The 13,502-nt window shown below is 35.2% G+C and overlaps 1 protein-coding gene across 1 annotated transcript in view; it reads right to left on the bottom strand.

The window, feature by feature from the left end:
- Positions 1 to 13,502, bottom strand: part of LOC141362609 (ALK tyrosine kinase receptor-like) — an 810,085-nt gene that overhangs the window by 157,373 nt on the left and 639,210 nt on the right. The window contains exon 5 of the mRNA XM_073864911.1: positions 5,757 to 5,884. Coding sequence (XP_073721012.1) covers positions 5,757 to 5,884 — 128 coding nt within the window. The remainder of the gene's footprint in view (positions 1 to 5,756; positions 5,885 to 13,502) is intronic.

Raw genomic sequence — 13,502 nt, 5'->3', positions numbered from 1 at the left:
ACGTTTCCATTTTTGTCCCTCATACGTAAGCGTAATTTGAATGCCAACCGCGCAGCGAGTCCACGCAGACACCATACGTCATCGTCGCGTTCACGTGCGCTCACCTCCTTTCTGTAAACAGTGAGAACAGCAAACTTTTCTGCTGAATTGACAACCTACACAGGAGGCACACAACGAAAGACATCTTTTATAACAACAACAGCAAAAACTGCCTGGATCAGCAAGAGCAAAAACCAAAATTAACATCAGTAACTTTACTGCTTTAGCACGAGATGAAACAGCTGCAGGAGGCAAAGGGTGTGAAAGGGTCGTTGCACTGTTTATTTTGGTAAGGTAGGTACGCGATATGTTTCTATTGAGATGGATTCAGATATTCTACTTTGATGAAACATTGTGTTGCTTATGAAATTTGTGTTCGTTTACGGATTAGCGTAATGATATAGTTACTACGTCTACACAACCGAACATGTGCTTAAACTAATTCTGATGTAAACCAGTTGTTTGGTTATTTTGGAAGTGTTATTCGACTTTGTACTGCAAAGTTTTCACACTGCTGAATGAGACATGAGATGTGACCGTCTGATCTGTGCGTGTTCATGTGTTTTGAAAGAGGCGTGACTTTGGATGGGGATTTGACTTGAGGGTGGGATCGGGATTTCATTGCTAGGCGGCTACCGTTAGCTTTTTTCAAAATGTGTTACCCTACCTTTAAACGACATTGTTGCTTGGGTTGCTTATGTTTGGGGCGGATCTATCAAATGAAAGTCCAGATTCTATTGGGGTAGGTTTGTTTAGGTGATTTCACATGTCAACATTGGCTTTCAGAGATCATGTACTCTGCCTTTAAACAAAATCACATTGATCAAGACAACACATTTTCTGATGTCCCCTCTAATAGGCTACATTAAAGTTGGTACAGTCTAATTTCCGTAGATTTCCAATGAAACAGATCAACTTCCTGTTTGAATCTATTTGTCACTAGGCTGGTTCATTCCAACAACACACCAGGTATTAAACATTTAGTCATCTTAGCTCAAATTGTTAAAGTTCATTTTATAGTTATGTTTTATAAATCACATTTTAGCCAAAGATAAATTTTAAGTGGTTTTAATGTTTTAATCTTAAACCACATAACTAAGCCTGTGCACCGACTCAGTACAGTGACAAATAAAGATCTTAAACTGAACCAATATAGTAATGTCCTTTTATTTATTAATCAATGAAAAGATAAATGTATTAAAAATTGTGTGGCTTAAATCCTGGCCATTACACACATAAACAATCCATTCGAATCCATTTTCGACTACCTGTGAATGTGGTTGAAAGTGGATAAGCTCAAACAAACGCTTTATACCCCGTTTACACCTGTATTTAGCGTCATCCATTTGTAATCCAATCTCACAAAATCTTAATACAATACAATCTTTGTAAATTTGTAAACACGACCTTTGTTAAAGGGTGGTTTACCTCTCAGCCCACACAGATGGGTATATAAGCAAAACACCTTTTATAAGTGATCGTGAAAAGTACAGACCAAGGGACACTTTCGCTCAAGTAATTTGACTCACAGCAAGAGGTGATGGAAAATTGAACACCTTTACTTTGCACTGGCAGGGCGACATTGCAGTGGCCCTTCACTATGCTGTTCCTCAGGAAAAAAAGGTAAGGGTAACTCAAAGAATATAAATGGACCTCATCAAACCTCTGCAGAACTCGACTCAGCCTGCCAGGCACATTTTTATGATAGTGCTGTAATCAAAATCAGGTTTACTGGAGGGAGCAAAAGCAGATGACTCAGACAGAAACAAATAGGGAGTGAGTTAAGATTTTATGATTGGTTGATCTACACCTCTGCACTGTCTTGAGTCTGAAGTGATGGCAGCTACCAATGCATCTTTGTTGAAAGATGACAGTGTGTTTGAACACATGGTCACAGAAGTCAAGCTGTCCCTGCTGATAAGCAATAGAAACCATTGGTTTTAATATAATGGGAATGGTTTTAATGGATACCATAATAGTCTGTTGGTAATGTGTTGGCTTCTGCTGCTTCTCTGTGGTATTCCAGTAACTCATGTTGCAAATGTTGTGGGTTTGATTCCCAGGGAGCACATATAGTAATACAAACATGATAAAAATTCAATGTAAGTCGCTATGGATAAAAGCAACTGGCAAATCTGTAAACGTGTTCTGTTGGTGGGATGATATGTTGCAGATATGAGCCAACTGAAGCCTGTCCAGCAAGTAGATATTAATATAGTACAGAACCAGATATATCTCACATCTGGCCATATTTGTAGTGCTTAAGACATTTGCTTTTGCCATACCTCATTTGATTAAACTGTAAGCTCCAAGTATTACAATTCAGTTGCATTGTTTGTTGTAAAAACATTAATCTTGCTGCTTGTTAAAGAGAAGTGTGGTACTACTTTTCAAAGACAGTGGACTTTACGTGGCAAATGGATAAAAAAATCCAATAGGCTTGTACTGAATGAGGAAATTGAGCCTATTCAGAGTATAACAGAGACCTGGTGCCGTGTCTTTCAAAGCAGGTCAGCCACCCAGAATGTCTTGCCAATTAAACAAAGTACACAACTACACTTAGAAATAAGCTAAGCATAGCAACAAGTTGAAACTTTTGTGTGCCAGTACCATGAATTAAAGGAGTAACCAGCCATTTAGGAATCACTCAAAACACCCTATACTTTTAAAAATAGGTTTCTAAAATTTTATTTCTCGAGCTGTAAGGTTTTATAAGGAATCTTTAACATCCACAGAACCTTTCTGTTACATACAATGTTTTTTGTAGGTGAAAAGATTCTTCCGAGTATAAAACATGAAAAATAAATGTTTGTTTTAAGAAACTTTGACTAAAGAGTAGGGGAATGACACATGGCTTGTCTATAATCGTTGCAGAGAGCCTTTTATAGAATCATTATTTTTAAGATGCCCTAGCAATTATCAACTATTTCAATGTGGCAGCAAATACACCCACTCACATTCTCATCATAAAAATGCAAAGATCTATTTTTTGCCTCATAAGCACTAGATCATTAAGCAACTCTGATGTAGCAAAAATAAAAAAGTGGCTTCCTGTAGCACTCATTTGATTACAGCATTTAATTAAAAGGGAATTTCAAGTCTTATATCTTATCTTCAACCTCTTTTACAACCACACACACACACACAAAGCCTTGGCTTTGCAAATCCGTGCACCAAACAAATGCCTTTTTGGATGGCAGCCTGGCAGGTAATTCGAGATCTTGTGGCAGGTGCTTCAGGAAGACAAACCACGCTGTAAAGCATGTCAATCTGCTAATATCTATTATGGCCAGCAAGGACGGATTAGGGAAAGAGAGAACAGGGCATTTAGCAGCAAAAACAGAGGAACATGACGTGTCGCAGAACGGGAACCGCTCACCGAACATAGTGACCCCCAGAGGGATTTGTTTGGGCAGACACAAAAAACTGGGCTACGGAGCTAAACAACCCTGAAACAATAAGAGATCTGTCTGCTTTTGAATTTGCATGACAAGCAGCGTTCTGTTCCCTGTGGTCAGACATAGGCAATTTCCCCGACAGTTATTGAATCAGGAAGCACAGAGCAGAAAAAAGAAAATTAAAAAAGAGAGGGAGAGGAAAATTTTTAGTTGTTGCTGCAGTTGTTTTATAATGCATAAATGCTGTGTGGTAAATGTACAATAATTCAAATGAGGAAGTGGGAAAAGGCAGTTGCTCTACATAAAGTAAATGAGCAGAGAGTTAGGACAAAATTTAAAAGCAAGGCATCAGACTGTTTGACATTTGTTTTACATTCTGTCTTTGATTAAAAAGGTTTTCCTTATTTGATAAAACAGCACACTTTAGAGTAAGGTTGAACTAGTTAACATTAGTTACTGCATAACAATAAATAAAAGAATAATAAATTATCAGCGAACAGATATTTGCTTATCATTTGTTAATCTAAGCAAAAAAAAAAAAAAAAAAAAAAAAAAACTCAATTTAAAATAAATACTATAGTTCATAAAAAATTCTTATTACCAATACTTGAATTAATTTATACAACTCTATATAATTATATAATATGATTATCTGCTAATATATGAAGAGCTCAGATGCAATGGATTCTGACATCAAACTGGTATTTCTGAATGGCCTGAGGTTGGGATGAAACAGATTTCACTGTAAAAAGTAATACCTAAATGTAACTTATAAAAATTGAGGCAAGCGGCTGCATTGGATGTTTTAAGTTGAGTCAACTTGCAACCTTCTTTAAGTATAATAAACAAGTAATATTACTTAATACAAACACAAAAAAAATTAAGTTTAGTTAACTAATAGTTCTAGTATTACTCTGTTAGTTTAATCCCCTTTTTTTGGTACAGGTAACTTTTTTATGGTTTGTTGTTGTTTCCATAAACATTGTTTTAGACTTCATATTTCTGTGAGTTGAGGGCACGATTTGTTTATTCAATAAATGCGCCCACCCAATATAGTTTTGGGCAGCTGTAAAGCACGACATACTTCAGTATGCAGTCTATGCACAAGCACCAGTCTTCTGAACAATGGTAACTACAAAACTCAAAAGAAGAAACAGAAACTCTTCCAAATCTCGAAGATAAATGAACATTAAAAACTAACAAGTCTTTCTTTTTAGTTAAAAACACATAAAATAGAGTTTAAATTCAAATTATACTCTCCAAATGCAGTCCCATGCAAAGCATGCTGGGAACTATGAGTCCACTGCCTAGTTAGTTTAATAATAAAATCACGTATTTTCAACACAAAATTATTAAGTTAATTTCCTTCTTACAAATTTAAGTGGATTATACATGATAAAATGAAGTTGAATTTACTCAATAATGTGTTAATTTAGAATTACTCAAATTAATGTCAAATTATTATGTTATTTTAACTCATATTTTGATTAAAAAAATTGTAACACAGTTTACTCATTTTATTTAGTTAAATCTACTAAGGAACAGAAACACTTTTTACAGTGTTGAAGCGAAAGTATTTGATGCTAATGTTAACACATTCAAAATGATTGAAAAGTGCTAAAGATAACTAGTACAATGTCACTTTTTTTCTACTTTTGCACTTAGTCAATGCTCAGAGAGATTTCACAATTGCCTTTCATGTGAATACTGTATCCTTTATTTTATTGTTTCTAGTTTTATGTAGGTTTGCCGATGTTACAGGTTTTACAGAAATCAAAGCACAGACTGAGCTCAGTTTACCCAAAATCAAAAGGTAATATACTGATATCCTATTTTGATCCTATTTAATTTGGTTGTTACCATTATGTGGTCAGACACTGTTGTACATTGACCACTACTGTATATTTGTCTGTTGTCCCTAACTGTATCTCACTCTGTATCTCACTTTAATGTAAAACTCTGCAGTGTCTTCTCAAATAATGAAAAAGGTTACATTTGAATTAACATTACATATCCATGTATTTATAGTGTATGAATTTGCAGCTTGATAATGTTTAGGCATAGTAAGTGAGCCATTATTGCAAAAAAATTAAAACAACAAAATAATATAACAGAAAAGAAATGTCTGCTTTGTCACTTTTGAACTTTAATCTGGAGTACAAAAAAATCCAAACCCTTCACAAACAGTAAATCGCCTTTTTTCAGCAATTAACTATCCAATTTCTAGTGGCATTCTTCACCAGGATTTATGATTGAATTAAGTTTTAGCACCATGAAAAGATAATATTTAGAAAAGGTGTAAGCAGGTTAAACACTCACCTATGGTGCAATTTGTGGTAAAACGGGAGTCATAGGTCGCTGTCTCAATGTTGCCAGGCTGGTTGTAGCTGGAAGAAATCCTGAAAGGTTTGCTACGGTTGCCCAAACTGAGGTGCACCACTGCCCAACTGAAAAGAAGAGAAAGAACCAGCAAGATCAGCACCAGAACCAGACAGCAGGGTCTGTGAAGTTTCTGCAGTGGACTGTATGAGGTCAGGGTTGCCCTTGGGACAGCCTCCCCAGTTTGGGTTACTTCTGCAGTCTCTGGAGAGCTTACAGAAGGAGTCTGCTGGCCGTCTGACACCAAGCCAGTGCCCTCTGCCATTTTGGGGTTATTTTCTGCTGATGTATCGCACATTCCCAACTCTTTAAGATACCACAGCTGTTTATGGTAATAAAAATCAAAGCCCAATCCCAAACGTATTTGTGTATATGTGTTTCTAGATGTTGTTTCCAGTCGCCTGTGGAAGTACTCAGGGATGCAAATGGTTGCTCTGTGGGTTTGCGTGCATTTAAACAAACCACCTCTCATAAAGAAGTCAATGATCTAGCTAATTTTATTAAGCAAATTGCTTTGATTTCAATTCGCTAGAGGCTAGTGACCAATGGCTTCATTGCCCTCCCTTTTCTCTCCACCCTTTTTCTGTTTTTCTTCCCCCCTGGACCAGTAACCTGCCGGTTGTGTTGTTGTTTCTAATCTCACTACGGGATTTGCATTGACGTCTGATTCGCTCAGACAACAAGAGTTGAGACCCATGACTAAGTGGGTGGTGATTCTCTAAACAAACATGTAGACAGCTAGCAATCACAGGAAAATGAAGACAGGCAGGTCTCTGTGAATGATGATGCACTTAGATATGCTTGAATGGAAAATAGTGTTCACATTTTCCTAAAGTTTTCAATATGCCAGTGTTTGTAGTGTTTCATGACTGATTTCAGTTGATTAAGTGCTGCTTATCCCAATGGCCTGTTTTTCCACATTAAATGTGTTTGTGGGTGCAAATCCTAAGAAGAAAATACAACAATTATATGATAAGTGATATTTATTTTGGTATTTATAAAGGCGTGTACAGAGAGTTGAACTTGCCATCAAAGCTTCTGGTTTTTATCCTTGCTAATGTTGTTTTGTAGATCTAGAATAATACATATTAATGTGAACAAATGCATAATATATTATCATTAGGGTTGCATTTGGAAAATTATTACAATGCTCTTAGCAGTCAACCTTAAATTGCTTTTGCAAGACTGAAAACAATCGCTCACACAAACCGAGTTGACAAACTCTAATATCAATTGTGTCTTGGTAAAAGCTGGCTTCTGTCCAATTAACCAGTTTAAAACTGTGTGGAATAACGATTACCATACTATACAATTTGCACAATTTCGAATTTTTAGGCTAAACTGCTTCCTCTGCATGGGTAGAAGGGATATAATGATAATATTAATATTAACGTTATGCCATTGGATAGTGTCATTATTAGATAGACTGCATGATAATGAAGCATTCATCCTCAAGGCATAGTAAAAATAATGTCTGTGGTGCATTTATAGTGTAACAACCCTTCCCTAATATAACAGTATACATTATTAAAGTCAGTGTTGCATATAGAATGGTATCTTTTGTCTGAGCTAATAGTAAAGTAGAAATAGCATGTACAATTTTAAATTAGCTCTTTTTTAGATGCCCATGTGGATAAAATACAAATAAAAAAGTTCATTAACGTAGTTCAAAAATAAATATTTTAATTATTTTTCACCTTGTAATTATACAAAAAAACATATTCTAAAGGGTAAATTCACATATGTTCCATGTCATATATCAAATATGCATTAAAAGTATGTACTTCACTGGTAAAAAGTACTGTTGGGCAGAAAGACAACCTTTAGTACATCAGTATACAACCTTTAGTACACACTAGGGGTGTGCAGCGGGGTCAGTATTTGTATCTGCATCTGTATTTGTAACAATCTCAAAACTATTTGTATCTTTATTTGTATTCGGATTAAACTGGAAGTGAGTGGGTCTTAAACTGGAAGTTTGTCATATTACATGAAAAGGGCATTTTAAATGCATTCTTGCTTTTTATTATAATTATAACTTAAATAACTAAATATCCATTAAAAAAAATTAAAAACAATAATACAAAATGTTAATCGAAAAGACAAATAACTTGATTCTCTTTACTAATACGCATGGAAAACAAACTTCTTGTTTTCAAAGCCCCATACAGCTTGTGCCAATGTTTTATGCATTACTGTATTGTAGCGTTAAAACAACAAACAGGTGACAAAAGAGTGGGTTGACAATTCTGTACATCACCTTTAAGTGTTTATTGTGTCTGTCAGTTTATGTGACCCATGCTGTCTAAATGAGTGGCAGGTTTTCATGAAAATAAGTAGCCTACGTTAATCATTAAACATCTAAAATTATCATTATTTGTACGTTTTCTGAAAGGTGCACCATCATAAACGATTAACCTAATACTACAAAGATGCGTGCATCCACATGGGTCTGAGATTTGGTTTCGGTTTAAAAACATGCCAGAATTTGAAAATAAAATGCAGGACTTGCTTGATGGAGCCCTGAGCTGCGCGTGCCACTCTTCTGAGACAGACAGTAGACCGAGGAAATTGCAATCGGCGAAAATACAAATGCCATTCATTCTTATGCATACAAATAAACATGTATACATTATGGCAATAAATTGCCTGTGCAAAAACTACTGAGGTCATGTTCACTTTGTGCAATAAGTTGATCATTATCGCGACATGCCTAGTTTGTGTATTGTTTGCATTGTATCTAAATGTATTGCCTTAAAATGTACCTTTTGGGTTATACTTTATTTAATGGTGTCACTGTTATGTTAATTATGCAGTAACACTTTACAATAAGATTGTATTTGGTAACATTAGCAAATGCATTAACTAACATCAACAAACAATGAACAATATAGATTTTCAGTGTTTCTTTATTCCTGTTAATGCTAGTAAATGTCAATAATGTTATTCATTTTAGTTCATGGTGCATTAACTATTGTTAACAGTTTCAAAAGTATTTATTTAAAATGTATTAGTAAATACTAAAATTAACATGAACTAAGATTAATAAATGCTGTAGAAGTATGGTTCATTGATGTTAGACTGCATTAATGGAAATGTTAGAATGCGTTAAATTTTTTAATAAATATAACCTTATTGTAAAGTGTTACCAATTATGTATTTAAGTACAGGGCAGTAAGGATTAACAATATGTATTTATTATGGATTAGGGTTAAATGCATGTAATTATACGTTATTTGCTGTTATAACATAGTAATAACATGTAACGTGTAACACAGAGACCAAAAAAAATTAAGTTTACTCATATTTTATGTAATTAAGATATTTTGTAACTATTAATGCATATTTTGTTTTATGCTGCACATTTAGAAAACAGATGTGTTAACTTGTTACAACTCTTTTACAACTGATGCAGTGCAAAGTAAACCATCACAAACAATTGTTTTGTGATGAATTATGAAACAACTAAATAGCCCTGTATGCACAGATTCACAAATTAAAAACAAAGAAAATAAGGAACTCCAGTTCCAGTCCTATTGCTTGTCGTTATATTCTTCCTGCTTTTATTTATTGGACTTTTTATTTATTGGACAACCACACATTTCTATTTAATATAGGCCTCAGCCTTAACTATGTCAATCATTTTAGAGAGAGAGAGAGAGAGAGAGAGAGAGAGAGAGAGAGAGAGAGAGAGAGAGAGAGAGAGAGAGAGAGAGAGAGAGAGAGAGAGAGAGAGAAAGGGGGGGTTGTTTACTGAAAACTGGACATATTGTTAACAGTGGTCTTCAAGTTGAGAAATTTATTGTATATATTAATAATGCAGTGCATGATTTAACCATCTACTGCACATATTTTATGGTTGCAATCATTAAAAAAACATGCACTGAGCATGGGGCTTAAGAAAAGTTTCCGTTGCCTGAGGGCAACACTGTGCTGTAGAGGGTTAAGGGTCACAATTATAATTCACTGTGCACATATTTGCCTTCACATGCTAACCCAGAACTTTATTGGGTTCATCACTACCTATTAAATTAGCAAACACTCAAGTTATTGTATTAATTTCTTGTGATAATGGATTCTAAAGATTATAATGGAAAGCTGGTTGAGATGAAAAAATATAAAACAGCTTCTTGATCACTTCTCCCTAATGCTGTGATAAGCATCTGGGCTTTTCTTTAGCACCTCAATTAAACATTTTGATGTACTTAATCAAGTGTCTTTTGAGACTTACCTCATACCTCAACTAAAAAAATCGGTCATGCAAGGTTTATTAATATGACTAATAACTGCCCTGATAACATTTTCATTATTAAACATTTAGCATTATTAACTCTTATAACATCATTATTCCACTCCGTGGGATCTAAACCTGCTCTGACCTGCGTCTTTTCACTAGATATTAATTTATTGATTATCTATGGGCGCCAACCAAAAGGTCAATTCATCATGTGTGTTTCATTATCAGTCTTTCATGTGATTTTCCCTTTTCGGTCCATGCTTTTTTATTAAATTTGAATGTTTTTTGAGGCAAATGTTACATTGTTTGCAGCTGTTGTTCCTGCCTACACATTCCATCAGTGTGCACCAGGTACACCAGCCAAATGCTTAGCAAATGCCTATAAGCCTCAAATAATTACATATTGAGCATAAATTTAATGTCTAGGAAATCCATCCACTACATATAAAATATGAATTAAGTAGTAACAATTTTAAATGTTTGTTTTTGGTGATCCTAGCAAATGCAATTTTTACATTTTTAATAATTTGGAGCTCTTAAAGATGAGTGTTACAAAATCTAAAGTTGATTATCATTTGTGACTGCATGGCATTTACTCACTTCTGTACAACATTTGTCCAACTGTGCATTAAAGGAGCATTTCACCCGTAGAAACATTAATCTTTATTGAAAGTGCGTCATATTTGTAGTCGAAATGTATGTTACAATTTGGTGCCTATTTGGCCGAGAAAAGTGGTGTTTGTAGTCTCACCCCCTCAACAAAGATATTGGACTTCCTGCTTTCATTGATGCAAAATTATGATTTTTACATCATTGAAAGAAGGAAGTGCAACACTGAAATCTGTATTTCACCTGTGAAATGATGCACAACCATTCAAAAACATGACTGGGGTTCTAACTATTCAAAGCTTAATGCAAATGGGTGAAGTGTCCCTTTAAAGATTTTTTTTCAGTTTTTCAATTTTCTTTTGTGCATGTATTCAGATTTTTTTTCGACATTTCAACATTTTAAACATACGTAAACTGTCAAACTGAATTTGCATTTATTTACCCAAATATTCAACTTTTCCCAGAAGTCAGAAATTAAACAATTAACCATGAGAACTTATTTTTTCTATTAAGGACTGCAAGTAAATAACTCTAATTAGACATCTAAATAGGGCTGTCAAAATTAAAGTGTTATTAGCGAGTTAACGCAAATTCATTTTAACAGCGCTAATTTTACTAACGTGCAATTAATGCACCCGCCAATATCCGCCAACCCACCAAATGCGGGTAGATTTCTGCTGTGGTGGGTAAGACAGCCAATCCCACTAGCCACTTTGGCAGGTTGAATAAATACGCATTGTTTATCATTTCACACACACGCACATATATATATATAAGTTATGTGAAATGATAAACAATGCGTAATGCAACAATGGGAAACTGCAACTAACATGAGCACTCCCTGCACCCAGCGCAACATACCGTAGGGGTTATTTACCATAGAGAGCTCATGCGCTTATGGTTTGCGAATGCACAGGACACAGTTTGAGCACATACACGCACACTTTGGGAAAGATTAAACAATTGCATGGAAGTGATTGAAGAGATTTGAAGTGTGTGCACACTCTCTGGGCAAGAGCGGAGAGAAATTCATAGCGCATACCTAAATGCACACGTCCCAGTTTTGTCCGAAGTCAAGGGAACCCAGCGAGCGGAGAGGTTCGCACATCATATTAATTTAGGCTACTGATATATTGTATGTTTATATATTTAAAGAAGAACATTTTTGGAAGGCATTATACTTTTGCGAAAATCATGAAAAATGCTGGTGCTGGCTGGCAACTTTAAAAAAATGCTGGTGGGGAAATAGTAAATAGAGTTAATAGAGCTTACATAGATTTAATATTTTAATCGATTGACAGCCCTAACATATAATAATAATAATAATAATAATAATAATAATAATAATAATAATAATAAAGTATCAGTAAATTATTAATATTATCAGTAAATAAAAAGATTCATTGATAACAATTATTTTTATTTTTACAATTAAAATATATTTTTTAGCATTAGAAATATACTCGGACTAAAGAGCTTAAAAGTACTGGTGGATTAATATTGTCAGCCAGATGCATACATGTATCTGTAAAATTTGATATAACACCAACTGAACGCTTCTCTAACAATCCCATTCATGTCTCCCCTGGTCCAGTGTGCCCTCTTTTCTCTGTTGTCTGTGTTGCTCCGCCCCCTTGTTTGTTGCCATGAACATTGATATGTATAATTAGATAGGACATTTGACTACTCCATCACGCGTCCACCATTTTAGAATGGTCATGATGCTTAAGGCGGTCCCACAACGGACGCGCAGATCAGCGCCGTGCAGCGCTGCGTTGAGTCACGTCTAGGACAACTTGAAGGTATCGTACACCGGAAGTGCACATTAAATAGCGCAAGCTTATTCAGATAGCGTCTACTTTAAAATGCAAAATATATGTTAGCAGCCAATGTTAATCGTTATTGATTTGAAACAAGTATGATGTTATGTAATGTTAAACTATGTGAGTGGCGCTCTGTGGCGCGACAGGGATTTCAGCAACTTCCTGAGTCGTAGCTGGGAGCCGCAGATAGACGCCACCTGTCGGCGCCGGTGTGTGTATACTCATAGAAAACAATGTGTGTGTTTTTTTTATAACAGCGCGGCGCTGCGTGGCGCTGAGCTGTGCATCAGGTGTGTGACCCCCTATTATGTGACACAGCTTTTCAGGATATACTGTTTAGCCATTGGTAGTTAGGTTGCAAAATTTTGTAGATTTTAATTCCTGAAAAAATGGGATACATTTTCACAGGCAAGAATGTGTTGTTTTGTATATGTACTAAGTCAGTATTACTACTACTGTAGTTGAATAAAATAGTGTTATAAAAGCATATAAAATGGAAAATTAAAATATATCTATGAAATGAAATACATTTTATTTGTTATGCTTTTAGCAGTGAGGCAAATTTCAAAATGTGAATTGTTTTTCAGCAGTGTAAATAATTTATTGAAAATTGTAGATAGAAACAAGAAAGGGATTATGGATAAATGCTTGACCGTCAGATTTGAATTTGACCTCAAGACTTCAAAACACTAGTGACGCCAAGATTTCGCTTCTCAGAGTGTCTGGAGAGTGACAGAAGAGGCTACTTGGGGAGTGTAGCGAGTGACTTTCATCAAGTGGTACTGTTATGGTACTGTAATGGGGCACGTTGCCAGCGAGTTATCGCATATATACAATAAAAAGTCTAACAGTGTGCTGCTGCTCAGCTCACTCAAATACATTTATTTTTGTACAGTGATTCATTTCATTTAAATACCATTTTACATTTACATCCCAACCATAAGCCATCCCAGGATCATCTAACTCCGGCTTTCCGTATGCACAATTATGCTATCTGGACGTAAAGAGATGAACAAC

Source organism: Misgurnus anguillicaudatus, unplaced genomic scaffold (genome assembly GCF_027580225.2).
Source record: "Misgurnus anguillicaudatus unplaced genomic scaffold, ASM2758022v2 HiC_scaffold_28, whole genome shotgun sequence".
In the NCBI taxonomy this organism is placed as follows: domain Eukaryota; kingdom Metazoa; phylum Chordata; class Actinopteri; order Cypriniformes; family Cobitidae; genus Misgurnus; species Misgurnus anguillicaudatus.
This window is presented reverse-complemented; position numbering and strand designations above follow the sequence as displayed.